The sequence below is a fragment of the Salvelinus fontinalis genome, chromosome 30 (genome assembly GCF_029448725.1).
Source record: "Salvelinus fontinalis isolate EN_2023a chromosome 30, ASM2944872v1, whole genome shotgun sequence".
In the NCBI taxonomy this organism is placed as follows: Eukaryota; Metazoa; Chordata; class Actinopteri; order Salmoniformes; family Salmonidae; genus Salvelinus; species Salvelinus fontinalis.
The window spans coordinates 31,607,553-31,629,316 of NC_074694.1; the positions used below are offsets into that span (position 1 = coordinate 31,607,553).

The 21,764-nt window shown below is 42.3% G+C and overlaps 1 protein-coding gene across 1 annotated transcript in view; it reads left to right on the forward strand.

The window, feature by feature from the left end:
• uts2r2 (urotensin-2 receptor 2) overlaps nt 1–21,764 on the forward strand; it is a 34,465-nt gene that overhangs the window by 858 nt on the left and 11,843 nt on the right. The window contains exons 3-8 of the mRNA XM_055890490.1: nt 597–672; nt 764–806; nt 3,154–3,218; nt 4,942–4,998; nt 10,571–10,724; nt 14,578–14,701. Of these exons, the coding sequence (XP_055746465.1) occupies nt 597–672; nt 764–806; nt 3,154–3,218; nt 4,942–4,998; nt 10,571–10,724; nt 14,578–14,701 (519 nt within the window). The remainder of the gene's footprint in view (nt 1–596; nt 673–763; nt 807–3,153; nt 3,219–4,941; nt 4,999–10,570; nt 10,725–14,577; nt 14,702–21,764) is intronic.

Here is a 21,764-nt window from a genome sequence, read left to right on the forward strand (position 1 = left end):
ATAAAAGCCTGCCTACTTCCTGGATCATGTCCCATACTGTTTTTGAATGAGTTTTTAAGATTATATAATTAAATTCATGAAAACATGGTCATGTTAATATTATATTTGTATTCATGGATTAGTTTACTTTTACCTGATTCCTTTCATGAATGTTTTAGATTGCTTTTTTGTAATTGGAAACTTTTATAAAAGGCATTGGGTAGAAGTAAATTATAATCTGTAATCCCATTAAAAACAGTATAGGACATGATCCAGGAAGTAGGCAGGACTTTCATTGTGTATAGGCACAGATAGATGAGTAAAACATCATTGGTATAGTGCGGGACTGCATTCAGTATGTTTTTATGCTCTGGAACGTTCAATTGAACGAAAACAATGCTGTACTGAACGAATGTGTTGTTCAGTACAAACCGTTCTGCGACATAGCAAACGCTCAATCAAACTGAAACACCCCTGGTGTCCACTGTCCTAAACCTAACTGCTCTGCCATTCATGTGCATTGGCTGCGCTCCAGTGGTGATTTGGACAAAGTTGAGCAGGCAGGCTGAATTTTGTACTGTGATGTTGCAGATGATGTGAGATACTCTTTTTCCCAGGATGCACTCCCCAAACATGTGGCCGAGCCGTCACAGACAACTCGGTGACCAGGGAGGAGGCCATGGCCCTCAGGCGGTGAGGGATTCTATACTATCTTTCTTCTCTGTCTCTAGCTCCTAGCACCCCTCTTTCCTTTTCTCTGTAACTTATTTCTCTACTCCTGCAGGTTGGCAGAGAGGGGTCTGGCCCTAGCTGGTTCAGATGGAGGGGTGAGTATCTACTTTTAGTAATGCATATTTGAACTTAAACAGGACCTAAAGCGAGGATGAAGACTGTTGCTCAGATTTCAGTTGTAGCTTCCCTCTGTCTCCACTAGAGGTCAGGGTAGTACAACCATAGAGATCTTATTAAATTCTAATTCTATTGGTACAACATCCAAAGTTAAGTTCAGACAGGCTGATACAGTTATTAGTGTGTAATGCTATCGTACATGGCTGTTTGGTTGAGCCCTCACCATCCTGTCTTCCCTCCAACTCCTGTAGATCTGGTCCACAGCCATAATAAATGATTGTTTAACAAAACCTTTCGATATTGCCAAGCATTTCAATAACTTTCACTAGTAAAGTGGAAACTCAGAAGTGAAATGACAACAGTGAAACATCATATTTTTGTATGTAAGATCTAATATCAAAGAAAAGGATTGCTGTTTTCAATTTGTTCAAGTTTGTGTGGGAGAGGTGGAAAAACTATTGTTATCCATCAATAATGATAGGCCAGCAGGTATAGACAGCCTTGATGGGAAAGTATTGAGAATGGTAGCAGACTATTGCCACCCCTATTTGCTAAATCTTTAACCAAAGCCTAAAGGAATGTGTGTGTCCAACGGCGTGGAAGGAAGCTAAGGTAATTCCACTGCCTAAAAATAGTAAAGCACCATTTGCTGTCTCTAACAGCCACCCAATCAGTTTGCTGGGGGTAGAGAATTGTGTTTGACCAAATACAATGATATTTTCTAGAGAACAAGTTAACTACTGACTTTCAGCATGCATATAGTGAAGGGCACTCAACTTGTACTGCACTGATTCCGAAGACCGATGATTGGTTAAAATAAATGGATAGTAAGATGATAGTTGGAGTTGTATTGTTAGATTTCAGTACAGCCTTTGATGTTATTAATCATAAATTGTTATTAAAGAAACTCACTTGCTATGGCTTTACATCATCTTCCATCACATGGTTGGAGAGTTATTTATCCAATAGAACTCAGAGTGTTATTCAGTGGAAGCTTCTTTAACATCCGATATGTACAGTGCGGTGTCCCTCAGGGCAGTTGCCTTGGGCCTTTACTCTTCTCTATTTTTACAAATGCTTTGCCACTGGTCTTACACAAGATTAGAACGACTACGTATGCAGATAATTCCACACTACATGTCAGCACCCAAAGTCAGTGAGCTCACTGAAATTCTAAATAAGGAGTTACAGTTCAATCAGAATGGGTGATGAATAATAAACTGGTCTTAAACACATCTACAACTAAAAGCATTGTATTTGTTTCAAAACATCCTCTAAAGACCTAAACCTCAACTGGAGTTGTGTATAAAGGGTGCGACCATTGAGCAAGTTGAGGAAGCTGAACTCCTAGGTATAACAATGGATGGTCAATTATCACGGGCAAGTCATATTGACAAAGTTGTTGTGAGGATGGGGAGGGGTGTGTATATTATAAAAATGTGTTCTGCTTTTTTGACACATCTACTGTACTAGTTCAGGATCTGGTCTTGTCCCATCTTTATTACTGTCCAGTAACATGGTCAAGTGCAGCAAAGAAAGACCTAGCAAAGCTGCAGCTGTCTCAAAACAGAGCAGCACACATTGCCTTTAACTGCACATACAGAACTAACATCAACAACATGCATGCCAGTGTTTCCTGGTTGAGGGTTGATGAGAAATTAACTGCTTCTCTTCTAGTTTTTATGATGAATATTACTGTAATGAAAATTCCAGATTGTGTGCATAATCAAATAACATTCAGCTCAGACACCCAGACATACCCCTCATGACATGCCACCAGGGGTCTCTTCACACTCCCCAAGTCCAAAACGAATTTACTGCAACGCACAATATTATACAGAGGCATGATCCCATGGAAGCAAATCTCCAAATTACTTTTTTTAATTTTTTATATCAAACAAAATTTAATGGACTTGGCAGGAACTGTGAGGGGAGAAACACAGACCCATGCCTATAAATATATATCATTCTATTTTAATTTAGTGTCACTGTCCTTGTCTGACTGTCCTTGTCTATCAGTGTATTGTTACTTGTCATGTTCTGTGTTTTTTTTAAAGTGTGGACGCGAGTGTGTGTGTGAGCTGATGCGGTATGTGTCTCTTCAGTGTGTCTATGGTAGAGACTGTCACTCTCGAATGCTGGCGGAGTAAGAGAACTGGGAAGTGCGCTGGCTGGTTGGGGTCCTCAGGAAGAATAGCTGCTGATTCGGCAAAAGCTAATGGGGATCCGAATAAACAAATAAACAACAATAACAAATAAAGGGCAGAGAAGTAGACTGAAATAAGTTCTAATAATTTGCTTATTCTCATTTTTTTTGGCCTCCAGGCTTCCATCCTGGACCTGCACTCTGGGGCTCTGTCGATGGGGAAGCAGTTTGTCAACATCTACAGGTGAGGAGGAGTGAACAGTTCTCTCTCTCCTCTCGCCTATCTCGCTCTCTCTCTGATCCAGTGTCTTTTTCCCTTTTAAATTCAAAATAATGATCCTAATTAAATAGCACTTTTCATTACAAACAAGAATTTCAAAGTCACTTTGAAAACAAAAACAAATGTATAGATCTGGCAGTTCATGGTTGGTTGTCTTCCATAGCTTCAGATGTCTTGAGGCAGTTCGGAAAGGCAGTCAGCAGCTTGAGCGGAGGGAGTATCGATGATACAGACAGGCAGGGAGAAATGTCAGTCAGATAGTAGACAAGCCCAGAGCTCTTCATCAGGCATGCCGTCTCCTCCTCCGTAGGCACGCTAGATTATCCACTATCAAAGTGCAGCACCCACCTGGCTGATACTTTGGCGGCTGTAAAAGTGCCAGAAAAGACCACCACACCTCGACAGTAGTCGGGAACAGTCCCGGATGAGGCGAGCCTCTGCCATTCCTTCAATCCGCAGTCCATATCTTTCCAGAAATATTTACAGAGCTCTCTGCCTAGGCGACCTCATGGCGCCATGGCAACCACAGAACTCCTGGGTATACCAGTATGGATCCACATACTGGTAAATATGCGGTAAAGAGGTCAATGGAATAGAAGAAGGACGCCGGATTGGCGTACATTCAACACATCTAATTGAACAAAGTGGATATTAGTGATTGATGGATTATAACAGGCCCATAATGTGGTCACTAAAGTCTGATTTTGATATACAGTATTTGGCTGTTTTCGCTCCATAACATTTAGAAGTGGTTACTTTTCAGGTTTAGAAGAAGTGACTGATAAATGCTAACTCCCGTTTCGTATAAGCTGGTAGCATAGCTAGAGTACAGAAATCTGTGGAGGTCGTCAAAGTTGTTTTTTTAACTGCAATGCAGCTGATTGGTGACGGTGACATGAATATGTGTTGGGGTTGACATCCATTCAAGCCTTATACCTTGTTTTACCTCAACATAGTGTGAAATACACAAACAGTAGCCCAAATTTATAGGCACAGTTTTGCTGGGGGGCAATGAGGAGATTCGGTATCATTCCCCCACGGCGTCTTTCTTCCACGTGTTTCCATGGCATTTACATTTTTGGGTCGAGTTCCATTGAGCTCTACCAGATCTATGTACCGTCTATAAAGGTATTTTGATACAATGCTAAATAAATGTGAAGTTCTACAAATTTCATTACTTCGCTGTCAGTTTAGTCCTAGTTAGGTTGAGTGTAAAACCATCAGAACAGAGAAAGCCCATTCACTACTCATAAAACATATGAAGACCTTTTGAATATTCTGAAACTTAAAATACCGTCAAATAACCCCATACCCTCAAAAATGTGATATTTTGGCCTTATCGCCCAGCCCTACTCTGACTCTAAAACCCTATCTCATTAGCCCTACCCAGCTATAAAACCTTGGTGCAGCTGGCTGCTACACTCATCGAAATAGAATCTAGATTAGATTTCTATGGCTACACTACTAACTGAACCATTCATCTCACTCAGTCGCTCCATCAGTCTTCCGAAACTGTGGCATCTCCTGCAATCCGTCTGCTTCTTTATCCTGCCCTCTTTGGAAAGCGGCTCTGTCATGGCCTCTTGGGTAATTGTGCAGTGCACTGTGCTGTCTGTGTTGCTGGATGGTAATGTATGCTAATGGCCCGGTTCTGTTCTGCTCTCTATGCCTGCGTGGCTGATGACAGGTACTTTGGGGAGCAGATAACAGATGTATTCTCTGAAGAGGACTTCCGACTCTACAGGTAGGTGTGTGCTTGTGTGCGTGTTTTTAGGGCTGCATGATTCATCGATTTCAGATCGAAATTGAGATATTGACATGTGCAATATCCATATTCTCCTTTCATTAACACTCCATTAATACAACAAAAACTACACTACGGTACCTCTTCCAATGAGATGCACTATACTCCGTTCAATCATTCTCTACATGCACAGAGGAAGCTGACCAATCACACTATGCGTGGCATGCACATACTGGCCAATCACAACCATCCCTGCTTAGAGTGCGCAGTTATATATTGTAGAGCTCCGCCCCTATTGGTCATCGCCTGAGAAAATGTAATTATGCATACCTTCAGACTATGAGAGTACATGAGCCCTATACACTGAGTATAGCAAACATTAGGAACACCTTCCTAATATTGAGTTGCATTCCCAATGGATTCTGAAAGGCGTCGAAAGCGTTCCACAGGGATGCTGGCCCATGTTGACTCCAATTCTTCCCACAGTTGTCAAGCTGGTTAAATGTCCTTTGGATGGCGAACCATTCTTGATACACACAGGAAATTGTTGAGTGTGAACAGCCCAGCAGCGTTGCAATTCTTGACACAAACCAGTGAGCCTGGCACCTACTACCATACCCCGTTCAAAGGCACTTAAATATTTTGTCTTGCCCATTCACCCTCTGAATGGCACATGTACACAATCCATGCCTCAATTGTCTCAAGGCTTAAAAATCCTTCTTTAACCTGTCTCCTCTCATTCATCTACACTGATTTGAAGTGAATTTAACAAGTGACATCAATAAGGGATCATAGCTTCCCCCTGGATTCACCTGGTCAGTCTGTCATGAAAGAGCAGGTGTTCTTAATGTTTTATATACTCTGTGTATATTGAGGCTATATTGAGCTCGGGACAGACAACAGTTTTTTTTAATGACCTTTCCACTGGATATATGGTATCATCAGATCATGATATTTTGTTATTTCACACAGAGGCTTGGTGATTATTGAGGCCGGGAGTTTTGGAAAGATTTTTCAAATACTGAGGAACTATCATTTGCAATGGATGTTAAAAAAACAGACTTCGTTTACAATGTGTGAGTGGAAGAAATAATGACTGAGAAGCTCAGCTTATTAGTTGTGGACTTGGTGAGTTAAGGCAATCAGAAATCAGATATTGCCAAATGGGCCTTCTCCTACATTGGCATGCAGCTGACCAGGTAGGCCTACTTCCATGCATGCTCAAGCCTACGCGCTCCCTCAACGTTTTCAAGACCGAGAAACCAGACACATGCTCATTGCTCACGGAGCGCTCCAAAGAAAAGACAATGAAAAGATTGACAACTCGTAATGGTTATGAAATAAACCAAAACTTGTTTCTCACAATTTTAGCAGGTTGTGAACTCTGCAAACAACTTTCCCACTCCGAGAATGGTAAATGACTGAAATGAATACATGTATTAACAGAAAGCTATGTAACCAAATGACGAGGGATTAACGGTACATTTACTAGGCCTACTGGTGATCTATGTAATGTGGAAGTTATAAAAAAAGAAACCATCAAAGGGCAAACAATTCACACAATGTAAAAATGAATTGGCGGGAGATGGCTGAGCGCATTCTGAAGAGCCGAGGTATGTGTTTTATGGAGAGGGACACGTCATATCTTCGCCACACGCCCTTTGTTTTGTTACAACAGTTTAAATTCAACCCGAGACGCATTATCTTCACGCTTATTTTAGATGCTTTTGTCTGACAGCCGCAACTCAATCAGCTCAACATATTGCCACGCAGGCTGCCCAAATCGCTGTATTCCCTAATAGGCATAGGCCTACACACTTGTGATTTGAAACAATCTACAGAATCAAAAAAATGAAATAAGCTAATGATCCTCTCTGGCTAAGTCATGCTTTCTGGTGAAGTATTTTAGTTACACAGGAGTCATTTATACAATTTTTGGCAAAATATCAACTTACTCCAAGGGAGGCCTGCATCCTAACAGTGCACTGTGCAGCCGCAAACTTTCCGTTCCAATTCGCAAGAGGCTGAAACCAGAGAGCTGTATATAATGACGAGACGCTCATGTCTCCGCCCTAACAATGGGAGTCGTTGTGACCAAGGTGGGAAGGCAGATGACAAGCTTAGGTCTGCATATTATGCCCATAGATACGCATTGGGCTTATTCTGGACAGATTTGGGCGAGATTGAGCCCACTTGCTTCGGAGAAACTCTCTCACAGGACAGAGCATCCGAGCGAGTGAAATTTCGCCCCTCTGTCTTACTATATTTAGCCCATGTATCTGATGAGGTCTGGCCAGAAACAGTATGACATGTCATACTCTTTTGGTCCAGACAGGATCAGAGGCCTGGTCTACACATACTGAGACACAGGGGCACTGTTTCTGTCGCTCGGATCAATATTTCAATATTTTATTTGTATGGTCCTTGCGATGACGACTACTTGGAGGAGGCGACTGTCTCTCCCTCTCTAACATGTTGACCAAACCGGGTCCGTGCGTGCACCATCGTGTTCATGTTGATTTTGTCTATCCCCACCAGACGCATTCATGACATGAATGTTAAAATACCAAAACCAAATGTGAACTAACTATATATTCTTTTAGAGACTGGTTGAAACACATATGAAACATTCATGGACATTTAGTTAGCTTGTTGTTGCTATCTAATTTGTTCTGGAAAATAAACATTGGTTTGTTGTGTTACCTGAAATGCATATGGTCCTTTTTTTGTGTGGATATTTGTAGAATTTTTACCCATGTTGAGTCATACAAAATGCTATGTTCTCTACTCCGGCAATTAATCCATGGATAAAAAGGGAAACCTAGTTTGTTTTTCTCTTTGTTCATTCTTCTTCTTCTGTGGATGTTAAATGGTAGTTGGCAATGAACTTAAGGTGCATTACCACCACCAAATGGGCTGGAGTGTGGCCCCCGTTCATCTTTCAGTCACCCACGTGCGCATATGCTCATGAAAACAATGCGATGGGAGAGGCGGGACCTGCAGAGCGTCAAGTGTCTAAAATGTAATTACTATTTTAGCACTTGGCTACGCTTGCGAGCAGTTTGGATTGAATAACATTTTTTTTTTTGCAATGCTCACGCATGCCAAACAGGCAGTGTGGTCAGCATGTAAGAGCCGGTTGTTTTTTGACTCTTTGAGGAGCCTGCAATCCAACTCTTTTGGGAAATCAGTGGAGGGGAGGAAGCAGCTGGCAGAAGATCTGCCCATGGCAACGTCAGCCTTACAGCATCGACGGCCATCTTGTCATCCTCCTCATCTCAGAGACCAGGGTCTACAGTCCGATACCGAGCCCGGCGCCAGGCGGCAGCTCCAACCCACACTTCTGCTTTCCCAGCTACCCCTGCGCCGCCAGCTGACCCAGATGCGACACCGCGTTTTGACACAACGCGGGGGAGCAGATGGGGGAACAGACTCTGACCAGTTTTACCTCCATTCCCCACGCTCCTGTTGGAGACCCTATTCCATGACTAACATATGATCTCTCAGGTTGCTCTCTGTCCAGAGGTGTATCGCCCCTGTCAGGCGCGTAATGTCAGACTCGCATATCCCTGGCTCACGTGTCCAGTGCTCATCAGAGAAGATGGCGTGTGTGACAAAAAAGGCTCCGACCCACTACCAGCCCTCTTTGGAGCAGGCAGCAGGGATGAGCTTTGGCCCACGTACAAGGCCACAGCCTGAGCCTGCCTCTGTTATAAGGAGACGCCGGTACTACCATTATGCACATAACCATCATAACGGCGCCACCGGATTCTCTGGTCTGATGAAACTTGGGTCGTCACTAGTTACCACAGACACAAAGTCATAAACCACACATATTTACAATTTATCTTCTTTAAAATGTGATTTTTAAACTTAACCCTAAGCTTAACTCCTTACTTTATGCCTAACCCTGACTTTTTAAATGACGACCAAAAAGCAAATGTTTGTTTTCATGAATTTTTACGATATAGCCAATTGTGACTGTGGTTACTAGTGCAAACCTTGAATGAGGAGCAGCAAGTGTGCATAACGATAACGGCGCAAACGTGGTAAAGGCCATCGCGTTGATTGACTGGACCAGACTCCAATGCACCTTGCAATCGGTAGGCTAGATGTCATGTTTTTAAGGCACTTTGACTTTAATTTCAATTATAATAAGGGTTTAACCTACATATACATAATTGCACAATCATAAGCTTCCTATTCCATTTGCAGTCCATGGCTGCCTGAATACATAATTAACTCATAATGGTAACATAGGAAATAGGATCTAATAATGTTGTTAATTAATTAATTCGTGTTGCGTTTATAGCACACCGTATTTTGAAGATCTTGTTAAAAATGAATGTTTGTTAATATGTAGGTGTAATAATCCTATCAATTATCACATAACAATGTTGAAAAAGATTTTCATTTGGTTTTGTATTCAGTTAGCACAGTATGTATTAATTCATACAATCTCATTTTAGAAGTGACGTACTCTACCCTGACAGATGTTTTAACCATGTCTGATGGAATTACCAAGTTTTCACCCAAGTGTTTGAAAATCGCAATTCATAATCGCAATTGCAATATCTGGGCCCAAACAGTTGCTATTTGATCTTTTGTATTAATTGTGTGTGTGTGTGTGTGTGTGTTTCTCTGTGTGAATTATACACTGCTCAAAAAAATAAAGGGAACACTTAAACAACACAATGTAACTCCAAGTCAATCACACTTCTGTGAAATCAAACTGTCCACTTAGGAAGCAACACTGATTGACAATAAATTTCACATGCTGTTGTGCAAATGGAATAGACAAAAGGTGGAAATTATAGGCAATTAGCAAGACACCCCCCAAAACAAGAGTGATTCTGCAGGTGGTGACCACAGACCACTTCTCAGTTCCTATGCTTCCTGGCTGATGTTTTTGTCACTTTTGAATGCTGGCGGTGCTCTCACTCTAGTGGTAGCATGAGACGGAGTCTACAACCCACACAAGTGGCTCAGGTAGTGCAGTTCATCGAGGATGGCACATCAATGCGAACTGTGGCAAAAAGGTTTGCTGTGTCTGTCAGCGTAGTGTCCCGAGCATGCAGGCGCTACCAGGAGACAGGCCAGTACATCAGGAGACGTGGAGGAGGTCGTAGGAGGTCAACAACCCAGCAGCAGGACCGGTACCTCCGCCTTTGTGCAAGGAGGTGCACTGCCAGAGCCCTGCAAAATGACCTCCAGCAGGCCACAAATGTGCATGTGTCTGCTCAAACGGTCAGAAACAGACTCCATGAGGGTGGTATGAGGGTGGTATGATTTCCACCTTTTGTCTATTCCATTTGCAGAACAGCATGTGAAATTTATTGTCGATCAGTGTTGCTTCCTAAGTGGACAGTTTGATTTCACAGAAGTGTGATTGACTTGGAGTTACATTGTGTTGTTTAAGTGTTCCCTTTATTTTTTTGAGCAGTGTATTTACAGGTCCAAGTTACTGTTAAGCACCATTGTAAGATGCACTGTATGAATCCATTTTCATTCATTAATAATGGACTGATTGATTAATTGTTTTATTGGTTTATTGATTACTTCCACCCTACAGGGAGGTGCGTGGTCGTATTCAGGCAGTGATAGCGGAGACATTTGACCTGGACCCGTCTCTTCTGTATCTCACCAAGCCCACCTTCTTCTCACGCATCAACAGCACACTGGCCAAGACACAGCATGATGAGTACTGGCACCCTCACATAGACAAGGTAAGATTATTTTATAGAAGAGAAGGTGCCATAATATAATTAAGCAATAAGGCCCCTGGGTATGGTACAATGCGGAGTGCCTGCCTTTTTAGCACGACACAACGCGGAGTGCCTGGATACAGCCCTTACCCGTGGTATATTGGCAATATACCACAACCCCCCCCCCCCCCCCCCCCAAGCTGCCTTATTGCTATTATAAACTGGTTACCAAGATAATTAGAGCAGTAAAAATAAAACTACATGTTTTGTCATGTCCGTGGTATACGGTCAGATATACCACGGCTTTCGGCCAATCAGCATTTAGGGCTCAACACCCAGTTTCTAGAATTACATAAAGAAAGGTGTAATAGGTTTTATACCATGGTGTTGTTGAATACTGCTTTCTGATTGGCTTGAAGGGCATTCTCGAGCGTGCATTATTTCCCTATAACGCATGGTATATTTGCACGGTAGAATTTAATGGCTATAGTTCATTTTTACATGTTGTGTTTTCAGCTGCTTTTGAAAGCAACAGTCAAATTGAAAACAGTATTGGTATTGTTGAATTCGATTTTCATAATAGCAAGCTAGGACTGATGGTTTGGTTAGCTAAACTAGCCGGTCTGTTTGTTTGGTTACCACGGCAACTACTGTATCTATCTAGTAAACTTCCTAGCTACTTCAGTGGATGTTGAACACATTTCTACCAGCAAATGAACACATTTCTAGTGGCAAATCTGTTAAATTATAGCCATAGCATAAAAGGGATAATCAACTCGCGGCTCTATTCGTTCTCTGGGAAATAATGCAACTAGGTTGAAGGTCAGTTCCACTGCACTAGCGCGTCGTGGAACATACCTTCCACCTCGTTAACTTTTTTCTAAAGAACGCATAGCCTCTCGTTGATTATCCCTTACATATACACACACACACAAGCAAACACAAACGTTTAAACTTTGCCTCTTTCTGCATTATCCTGTGTGATACATTTTACAGGGTGCACCTAGATTACCTTTAAATCAAATCAAATGTTATGTCACATGCGCCCAATACAACAGGTGTAGACCTTACACCTGTTGCTTACTTACAAGCCCTGACCAACAATGCAATTAAGCAGACCACCAAGTAACAAGTTATTAAAGAGCAACAGCAATGTCCTGGGGCACCGGTTAGGGGGGGGGGGGGGGGTGAAAATAGTCTGGGTAGCCATTTGATTAGATGTTCAGGAGTCTTATGGCTTGGGGTTAGAAGCTGTTTAGAAGCCTCTTGGACCTAGACTGGATGCTCCGGTACCGCTTGCCGTGCGGTTGCAAATAGAACAGTTTATGACTAGGATGGCTGGATCCTCTGACACCGCCTGGTATAGGGGTCCTGGGTGGCAGGAAGCTTGGCCCCAGTGATGTACTGGGCCGTATGTACTACCCTCTGTAGTGCTTTGTGGTCGGAAACCAAGCAGTTGCAATACCAGGCAGTGATGCAACCAGTCAGGATGCTGTCGATGGTGCAGCTGCAGAACCTTTTGAGAATCTGAGGACCCATGACAAATCTTTCCATTCTCCTGAGGGGAAATAGGTTTTGTTGTGCCCTTTTCACGTCTGTCTTGGTGGGCTTGGACCATGTTAATTTGCTGGTGATGTGAACGCCAAGGAACTTGAAGCTCTCAACTTCTTCAAGTTCCTTGGTGAGTGCATCATTTGTGGATCTGTAAGGGCAGTATGCAAATTGGAGTGGGTCTAGGGTTTCTGGGATAATGGTGTTAATGTGAGCCATGACCAGCCTTTCAAAGCATTTCATGGCTACGGGTTGGTAGTCATTTAGACAGGTTACCTTAGTGTTCTTGGGCACAGGGACTATGGTGGTCTGCTTGAAACATGTTGGTATTAGACTCAGACAGGGAGAGGTTGAACATGTCAGTGAAGACACTTGCCAGTTGGTCAGGGCATGCTCGGAGTACACGTCCTGGTAATCCGTCTGGCCCTTCGGCCTTGTGAATGTTGACCTGTTTTTAAAGGTCTTTCTCACATCACTTTAGTTGTGTAGTCAAGAAGTGTTGAAGCCTCCTAGCTTACCAAAATGCAATGAATGTCCCCTTCTCCTGTTTCACAGTACAGCAGACCCGCTGACTGTAGTCAGAATCGTGTAAAGCATACACTTCCTCTCATCTGTGTTTAAATATCCCCTTTTAATATTTATGAAACAGATTTCATATTCAAGGATGAAACTTTTGTACAGTAGTTCTATATCAATGACTTCATAAAAAGTACATTATGGAACAGGAAAACGTATTATTTTATTTTTCTCTCCGAAAAGTGATTTGAAATATAGTCTTGAGGGTAAGTTCATGGTTAATTGAAAGTTGCGTATTTTCTGCGAGATTGAGTGCAGCTTTGATCGCACATGAATATATCTCATTATTGTTTAGCCAGCAGGGCAATAGAATGAAGTGATTATTTCATACCAGACTGTGATTCCTCCCATTCCATCTTCCTGTGATGTCTCGACTGTGGACCTCGGCAAAGCAAACTTTTTGAAATTCATTGGGTTATTCAATTGGTAGGACTGTAAGAGCTGTTTGTACACATTGCACACTACAGATAAATGTCCCAAAGGATATGTCGGAATGTTTATCTTATCTGTTCGCTAAGGTGTGCGTGTGTGTTCTCGTATCTTTGAGCATTCTTCATTTGCTGATGCTCCATCGTGTGTGTGTGTGTTCGCCTTCTGCCTGTGTCCGTGCGCATATGAGATATTCTGGGTATCTCTGATCATTATTCATTTTACTGTGCCCCAAAAACTTCTCATATCTCCTCTGAGTGTTCTGCAATATAAATTAATGTCACCTTATCCTCTCTCTCTCGGCTCCTCGACAGCTGGGAAAATGTAATCCAAAAACACCAGCTCTCTCCCCCATCTGTCCTCTCCACCCTGCCCCTTCCCCCTCCACCAGGTTTAATTGGCCCAACCAGGCCCTCATTTAAATGTAAATGGTTTTAAGTGTCTTTGGGGCTGGTTTCCACTCCATCAATCATACTGCTGTATCCAAATAAAGTTTTTAATATTTGTTATATATTGTTTTGCAGCGCTAGTGTGCCACTGTTAAATGCATATAAGGGGAAAAGTGCTATGTAAAACAGTGCACCATAACCTTGCCATGCTCATCCAGTGAGGACTGAAACACTATTATGGGACTATGTTCCCAAATTGAAGAAGAACATTTTAGTTATGTCCCTGGTGTAATTTGGTTTGATTAGATGGTTTTTAGATGTTTTATTTGTGTTTCCGGGCTTGCAGGTAGCCTAGTGGTTAGAGCGTTGGGACAGTAACCAAAAGGTTGCTGGATCGAATCCCTGAGCTGACAAGGTAAAAATCAGTCATTCTGCCCCTGAACAAGGCAGTTAACCCACTGTTCCCTGGTAGGCCGTCATTGTAAATAAGAATTAGTTCTTAACTGATTTACCTAGTTAAATAAAGGATATATATATATATATATATATATATATATATATATATATATATTTTTTTTTTTATTCATCAAACCCCCTGGCTAAACAATCACTATTGTAGACATGACAACATTTGTTTGCAACAGTTAATCTTTCATATAGCCTAATCAAACATCAGCCCAATTAGATGTATCGGTTTTTAGAAGCTCCTTAAATCTCCCTTGCTGGCATTATTCCTTTTCGGTACATGTTGTTTGATGAAAATACTTGAATAAGGCAAAACTTCCCAAATTGACGTCTGGTGCTGGGAAAATTTAAGGCATATAGGTATGAACAAAAAAAGAATCCCACTCTGCATTACTGCCAACAAGTGAGTGTATTGTTTGTCTGCAGAGATTTAAAAACCTGTTGTGTGTTTACCAACATAACAGGTAACCTACGGATCCTTTGACTACACCTCTCTGCTCTACCTGTCTGACTACGGAACAGACTTCACCGGAGGCAGGTTCATCTTCATGGACTCCAATGGCAACCGCACTGTGGAACCGCGAGCAGGTAAATCTCCATACAGTGTAAAACAGTTCAAAATCTAGTGGAAAACTCTTTGTAAGTGCTATTCATTTTTACTATCCCTTTATTATTATTCTCATTATTATTATGACATTATTACTATCGCTTTTGGCTGTACATTGTAATCAGCGTTTAACAGTGTTAGCAGTGCTTCGTAAGGGTCCACTCTCTCTATGGTTAAAGTAGTGTTTGTGTAGTCTAAATGAGCCCTAATCCCCTGTAAATGGGTGACTGTGTGGAAGTAAGGCCGTAAATGCTGCAGGATTAGCCGTGATTGTCCTTGGGGGGCCTCGGCTAATGCTGTTGTCAGTCGCTGTATTAGGTAACACTGTTACTATCATGTTAACTCTCACTCTTATCCTCCTGGTAATTAATAGTCTGCATTTATTTATAGATGATTGTAAAGTATGGTGGTTATGTGTAAACTGTTTAGTGTCAAAAGAAACTGATGGGATTAGATATTATCTCTCTGTGTCTTGTGTTTGACACCGCTGGTTGAGTGGAAGTGTGTGATGTCCATATTCAGTCCTCTCCACATGAGACTCTGGGCTTGCGTTCTCTCACCCTTTCTCACTTTTTCTCTGTTCTGGCTATGGATTTATCCGCCTCTTGTAGTTTCTGAAACGATCTATTTTGCCGTCTTCTCTCTTTCCTCTACTATGTATTTTTATTTTCTTTCTCGTCTCATGGAATTGAGTTCTGTGGTCTCATGACAGTGAGTTCTGTGTTTCATCTGACAGACCTTCAGAATACACATGACCGAAGTCCTTTATTATTAAAGAGAGAACATGCAAATGACATGTATGTGACTGCTGAGAGAAAGAATGGGGAAGAAAAAAAGAAGGAAAGACTGTGAAGGCTTTTGAAGAGGGACTGCTGTGAATCTTCTCGGCACACGACCGAAGCCCTTTATTTTTAAAATAGAGAATATACAGTACCTGTCAAATGTTTGGACATGCCTAATCATTCAAGGGTTTTTCTTTATTTTTACAATTTCTACATTGTAGAATAATAGTGAAGACATCAAAACTATGAAATAACACGTATGGGAGAATCATGTAGTAACCAAAAAAGTGTTAAACAAATCTTAAATATATTTTAGATTCTTCAAAGTAGCCTTGACGACAGCTTTGCACACACTTGGCATTCTCTCAACCAGCTTCTCCTGGAATGTTTTTCCAACAGTCTTGAAGGAGTTCCCACATATGCTGAGCACTTGTTGGCTGCTTTTCCTTCACTCTGCAGTCCAACTCTTCCCAAACCATCTCAATTGAGTTGATGTCGGGTGATTTTGGAGGCCAGGTCATCTGATGTAGCACTCCATCAGTCTCCTTCTTGGTCAAATAGCCCTTACACAGCCTGGAGGTGTGTTGGGTCATTGTCATGTTGAAAAATGATAGTCCCACTAAGTGCAAACTAGATGGGATGGCGTATCGCTGCAGAATGCTGTGGTAGCCATGCTGGTTAAGTGTGCCTTGAATTCTAAATAAATCACTGACGGTGTCACCAGCAAAGCACCCCCACACCATCTCACTACCTCCTCCATGCTTCACGGTGGGAACCACACATGCGCAGATCATCCGTTCACCTACTCTGCGTCTCACTAAGACATGTATTTATCAGACCAAAGGACAGATTTCCACCGGTCTAATGTCCATTGCTCGTGTGTCTTGAACAAAGCAAGTCTCTTATTATTGGTGTCCTTTAGTAGTGGTTCCTTGGAAGCAATTCAACCATGAAGGTCTGATTTCACACACTCCTCTGAACAGTTGATGTTGAGATGTGTATGTTACTTTTATTTGGGCTGCATTTTCTGAGGCCTGTAACTCTAATGAACTCATCCTCTGCAGCAGAGGTAAGTCTGGGTCTTCCTTTCCTGTGGCGGTCCTCGTGAGAGCCAGTTTCATCATAGCGCTTGATGGTTTTTGCGACTGCACTTGAAACTTTCAAAGTTCTTGAAATGTTCCGGATTGACTGACCTTCATGTCTCAAGGTAATGATGGACCGTCATTTCTCTTTGCTTATTTGAGCTGTTCTTGCCATAATATGGACATAGCCCTATTTGGTAAAAGACCATCTTCTGTATACCACCCCTACCTTGTCACACAACTGATTGTCTCAAACACATTATTTATTTATTTATTTATTTATTTCACCTTTATTTAACCAGGTAGGCCAGTTGAGAACAAGTTCTCATGTACAACTGTGACCTGGCCAAGATAAAGCAAAGCAGTGTGACACAAACAACAACACAGTTAAACATGGAATAAACAAACACAAGAAATAAACAAACGTACAGTCAATAACACAATAGAAAAGACTATATACAGTGTGTGTAAATGTAGTAAGATTAGGGAAGTAAGGCAATAAATAGGCCGTAGTGGCAATAATTACAATTTCGCAAATAAACACTGGAGTGAAAGATGTGCAGAAGATGATGTGCAAGTAGAGAGACTGGGGTGCAAAGGAGCAATAAAAAAAAAAAATGATGTGTATATGTGTGTAAATATATTATTTATATATGTATGTGTGTAAATAAATAAAAATATGGGGATGCGGTAGTTGGATGGGCTATTTACAGATGGGCTATGTACAGGTGCAATGATCTGTAAGCTGCTCTGATAGCTGATGCTTAATGTTTGTGAGGGAGATATGAGTCTCCAGCTTCAGTGATTTTTGCAATTCATTCCAGTCATTGGCAGCAGAGAACTGGAAGGAAAGGCGGCCAAAGGTGAGATTGGCTTTCGGGGTGACCAGTGAAATATACATGCTGGAGCGCGTGCTATGGGTGGGTGCTGCTATGGTGACCAGTGAGCTGAGATAAGGCAGGGCTTTACCTAGCAAGGACTTATAGATGACCTGGAGTCAGTGGGTTTGGCAACGAATATGAAGCGAGGGCCAGCCAACGAGAGAATACAGGTCACAGTGGTGGGTAGTATATGGGGCTTTGGTGACGAAATGGATGGCACTGTGATGGACTGCATCCAATTTGCTGAGTAGAGTGTTGGAGGCTATTTTGTAGATGACATCGCCGAAGTCAAGGATCGGTAGGATAGTCAGTTTTACGAGGCTATGTTTGGCAGCATGAGTGAAGGATGCTTTGTTGTGAAATAGGAAGCCGATTCTAGATTAAAATGTTGGATTGGAGATGCTTAATATGAGTCTGGAAGTCTACAGTCTAACCAGACACCTAGGTAGTTGTCCACTTATTCTAAGTCAGAACCGTCCAGAGTAGTGATGCTAGGCGGGCGGGCAGCTGTCGGTTGAAGAGCATGCATTTAGTTTTACTTGCATTTAAGAGCAGTTGGAGGCCACGGAAGAGTTGTATGGCATTGAAGCTCATCTGGAGGTTAGTTAACACAGTGTCCAAAGGGCCAGAAGTATACAGAATGGCGTCGTCTGCGTAGAGGTGGATCAGAGAATCACCAGCCGCAAGAGCGACATCATTGATGTATACAGAGAAAAGAGTCGGCCCGAGAATTGAACCCTGTGGCACCCCCATAGAGACTGCCAGAGGCACAGGCCCTTCGATTGGACACACTGAACTCTATCTGAGAAGTAGTTGGTGAACCAGGCGAGGCAGTCATTTGAGAAACCAAGGCTGTTGAGTCTACCAATAAGAATGTTGTGATTGACAGAGTCGAAAGCCTTGGCCAGGTCGATGAAGACTGCTGCACAATGCTGTCTTTTATCGATGGCGGTTATGATATCACTTAGGACCTTGAGCGTGGCTAAGGTGCATTCGTGACCAGCTTGGAAACCAGATTGCATAAAGGAGAAGGTACGGTGGGATTCGAAATGGTCGGTGATCTGTTAACTTGGCTTTCGAAGACCTTAGAAAGGCAGGGTAAGATGGATATAGTTCTATAACAGTTTGGGTCTAGAGTGTCTCCCCCTTTGAAGAGGCGGATGACCGCGGCAGCTTTCCAATCTATGGGAATCTCAGACGATACAAAAGAGAGGTTGAACAGGCTAGTAATAGGGTTTGCCACAATTTTGGCAGATAATTTTCGAAAGAGAGGGTCCAGATTGTTTAGCCCAGCTGATTTTTTTTTTTGGGGGGGTCCAGATTTTGCAGCTCTTTCAGAACATCAGCTATCTGGATTTGGGTGAAGGAGAAATGGGGGAGGCCTGGGCAAGCTGCTGTGGGGGGTGCAGAGCAAGGCCAGCCGTAGAAAAATGCTTATTTAAATTCTCGATAATTGTAGATTTATCGGTGGTGACAGTGTTTTCTAGCCTCAGTGCAGTGGGCAGCTGGGAGGAGGAAAGAAATTCCACAAATTAACAAGGCACACCTGTTAATTGAAATGCATTCCAGGTGACTACCTCATGAAGCTGGTTGAGTGTCAAGAGTGTGCAAAGCTGTCATCAAGGCGAAGGGTGGCTACTTTGAAGAATTTGAAATATAAAATATATTTTGATTTGTTTAACACTTTTTTTTGGTTACTACATGATTCCATATGTGTTATTTCATAGTTTTAATGTCTTCACTGTTATTCTTCTATGTAGAAAATAGTAAAAATAAAGAATGACCCTTGAATGAGTAGGTGTGTCCTAACATTTGCCTGGTACTGTATGTATGACAGGGAGGCAGGGGATGAAAAAATAATGAAGGAGAGGGTGAGCCTGAATGGTTTAAAACTGGGACTACCATATGTCCATTTTCAGAGCCCTCGGAGTCCTCTGCTGAGCCACATTACATTATTATATGAGAGAGAAGACGGAGCAGAGCTTAAAACTGATCCAGTGGGGTTTGGAGTGTCAGTGTGCCGTTGCTTATGAAGATTGAGCGAAAGAATCTCCGGCATAATTCATGATGTTATTCAGGAGTAGTTATTTCCAGGTTGGAGCCAAGTGGGAGACGTGTTCACTGTATCATTGTATTGAATTAAGATCACCCCACTTCTGTGGTCTAATGATGCAGTGAACCCCACACTGAGATAATTAGGGCTGTTTGAGATAGCAGTGGGGAGAGGGAGGGAGACATATTTTGGAGGGAGAAGGAAGGCGGGAGAGAGAGCAGGAAGGAAAGGAGAGATGCAGATCCAGGGATCGGAGGAAGTGGCGAAAAGGGCATGTCTGTCAAGTCACAGGAGTTAATGGGTGTTATCCTGTAGGATCAGAGGGAATCTATACAGGTGGCTTGTCTGATTGGTGCTTTTAAGACCACGAATCCCAGTCGTCCCTCTGTGGCTGCTTGTCTGGGGGTCTTTGACCGTTTCTTGCCCAGGGACCCCCTCCCAGGCAAACCGCGACCCAGGACCCCCATCATATATTAGCCAACCTCGGGTGAATGATAATGGCAAGGAGAAGTTATCTTTTTTTTGTACTTTTTTTAATGAATAGATTTGGTAGATAGTTTTTCATTATTTTGACCTCCCTACATAATAATGGGAAGAGGAAGTGTAATTTAACAGTCTGTTAGCTAGAAGGTAACTCCAAACACATTTTCGTTAAGCTGGTTTAACAAAGGTCAAAGTCAAGAAAGGTTACCAGCAGCACTTGCTGCAAGATATTATCATATTTTCTACAGTAGGTAGTTTATGTAATTAAAACAGATTTTATGTTTCTAGCGATATTCCTAAAAACATAAAACAATTTTTCTTTTAAATAATTTTGTGTTAAGTATTTTTGGACCTCCTGCAGTACCCCTAGCGGGCTGCGGACCCCCAGGTGAATATCTTAAAAACATTTTTTTTAACTAGGCCAGTCAGTTAAAAACAAATTCTTATTTACAATGGCGGTCTAACACGGACGATGCTGGGCCAATTATGCGCCGCACTATCGGATGTGATTCAGCCTACCCCTGCTGTAGACGATCCCCCTTGTATTCCTATTAGCAGATCATACAAGGATATATCAATATGTACTGACGGAATATTTACAGACACAAAGGGTTCTTTACATCCACAACGCAGGAGTTCGTTACTTTAACATTAGGGGTTTGCACATAAGTCAACCCAGGCACTTTAATATATTTATGAGACTCCGACATATACAGTTTAAAATCAGATAACTAATTCATGCATAACACACCTGGCAGATTGGGGAGAAAGAAAGTGACAGTGCAGATCATTAATTATGGTGGTGTGGGAGGAATAGATTAATTGTCTGGAGGATAGGGATGCTTTTCTGCTGATGAGAGCGTGGGTGGTGTAAAGTTTGTAGGCTAAGCAGCTTCTACTGTCTACAGGGTTGGATGAGTCATACACCTGCATCTATTAATAGTCTGAGGTAGCTTCCTTTCCTCCTTCCCTTCTTGCCTTGTCTCTTCTACATTAATGGTCTCCAACTCACATCCCGGAGAGCTACTGTGTGTGCAGGCTTTTGTTCTAGCCCTGCACATCTGTTTCAAAGAATTGATTAAGCTTCGTCCATTATTTTTCTGCCACACTGCTTCCTTCTATCCTGTTTCTTCATCTGAGTGTAGTTAAAGGAGAGGAAACTAAGGAGTGGATGCCACTACAGCCACTGTTGAGCTGCAACCATTATTGAACTGCAACCATGTACTTTAACTTGGAGACAGAGAACACTTATCTCCTTCATGTTCAATAGCTGCATTTTCACAGGCAGCCCAATTCTGATATTTTGCCCAGTTATTGGTCTTTTGACAAATCAGATCAGATCTTTGCTAATAATTTGGCAAAAGATCACAATTGGCCTGCCTTTGTAGCCAGGGCAGACTAGCAAAAGCTACTAACCCTAACTCTCTCCCTCCCTTCCCCTCTACTCACTGAAACTCAGCCGAGGTTTAAATAGCCTCATAAAATACAATAGCCTGTGGGGCCATGGGCACAGCAATATCAGTGGGTTGGTTTGGAGTCTGGCTGATAGGAGTCTGATTTGATTTGCTCACTAGCAGCCTCTTAGCTTTGTATCTGGTCTCATGGAGAAATGTGCACGGCCACGCTTGAGCTTCACTGACGTGATTATGCATGCAAAGATAACTTACTATATATCCTCCTGAATATTGGCACTGCTCCATAAATCTGTAAGCCGCTAAGCTAGAGGAGGAGCAGAGGCATGTGAATTCTATTCATTCAACTGT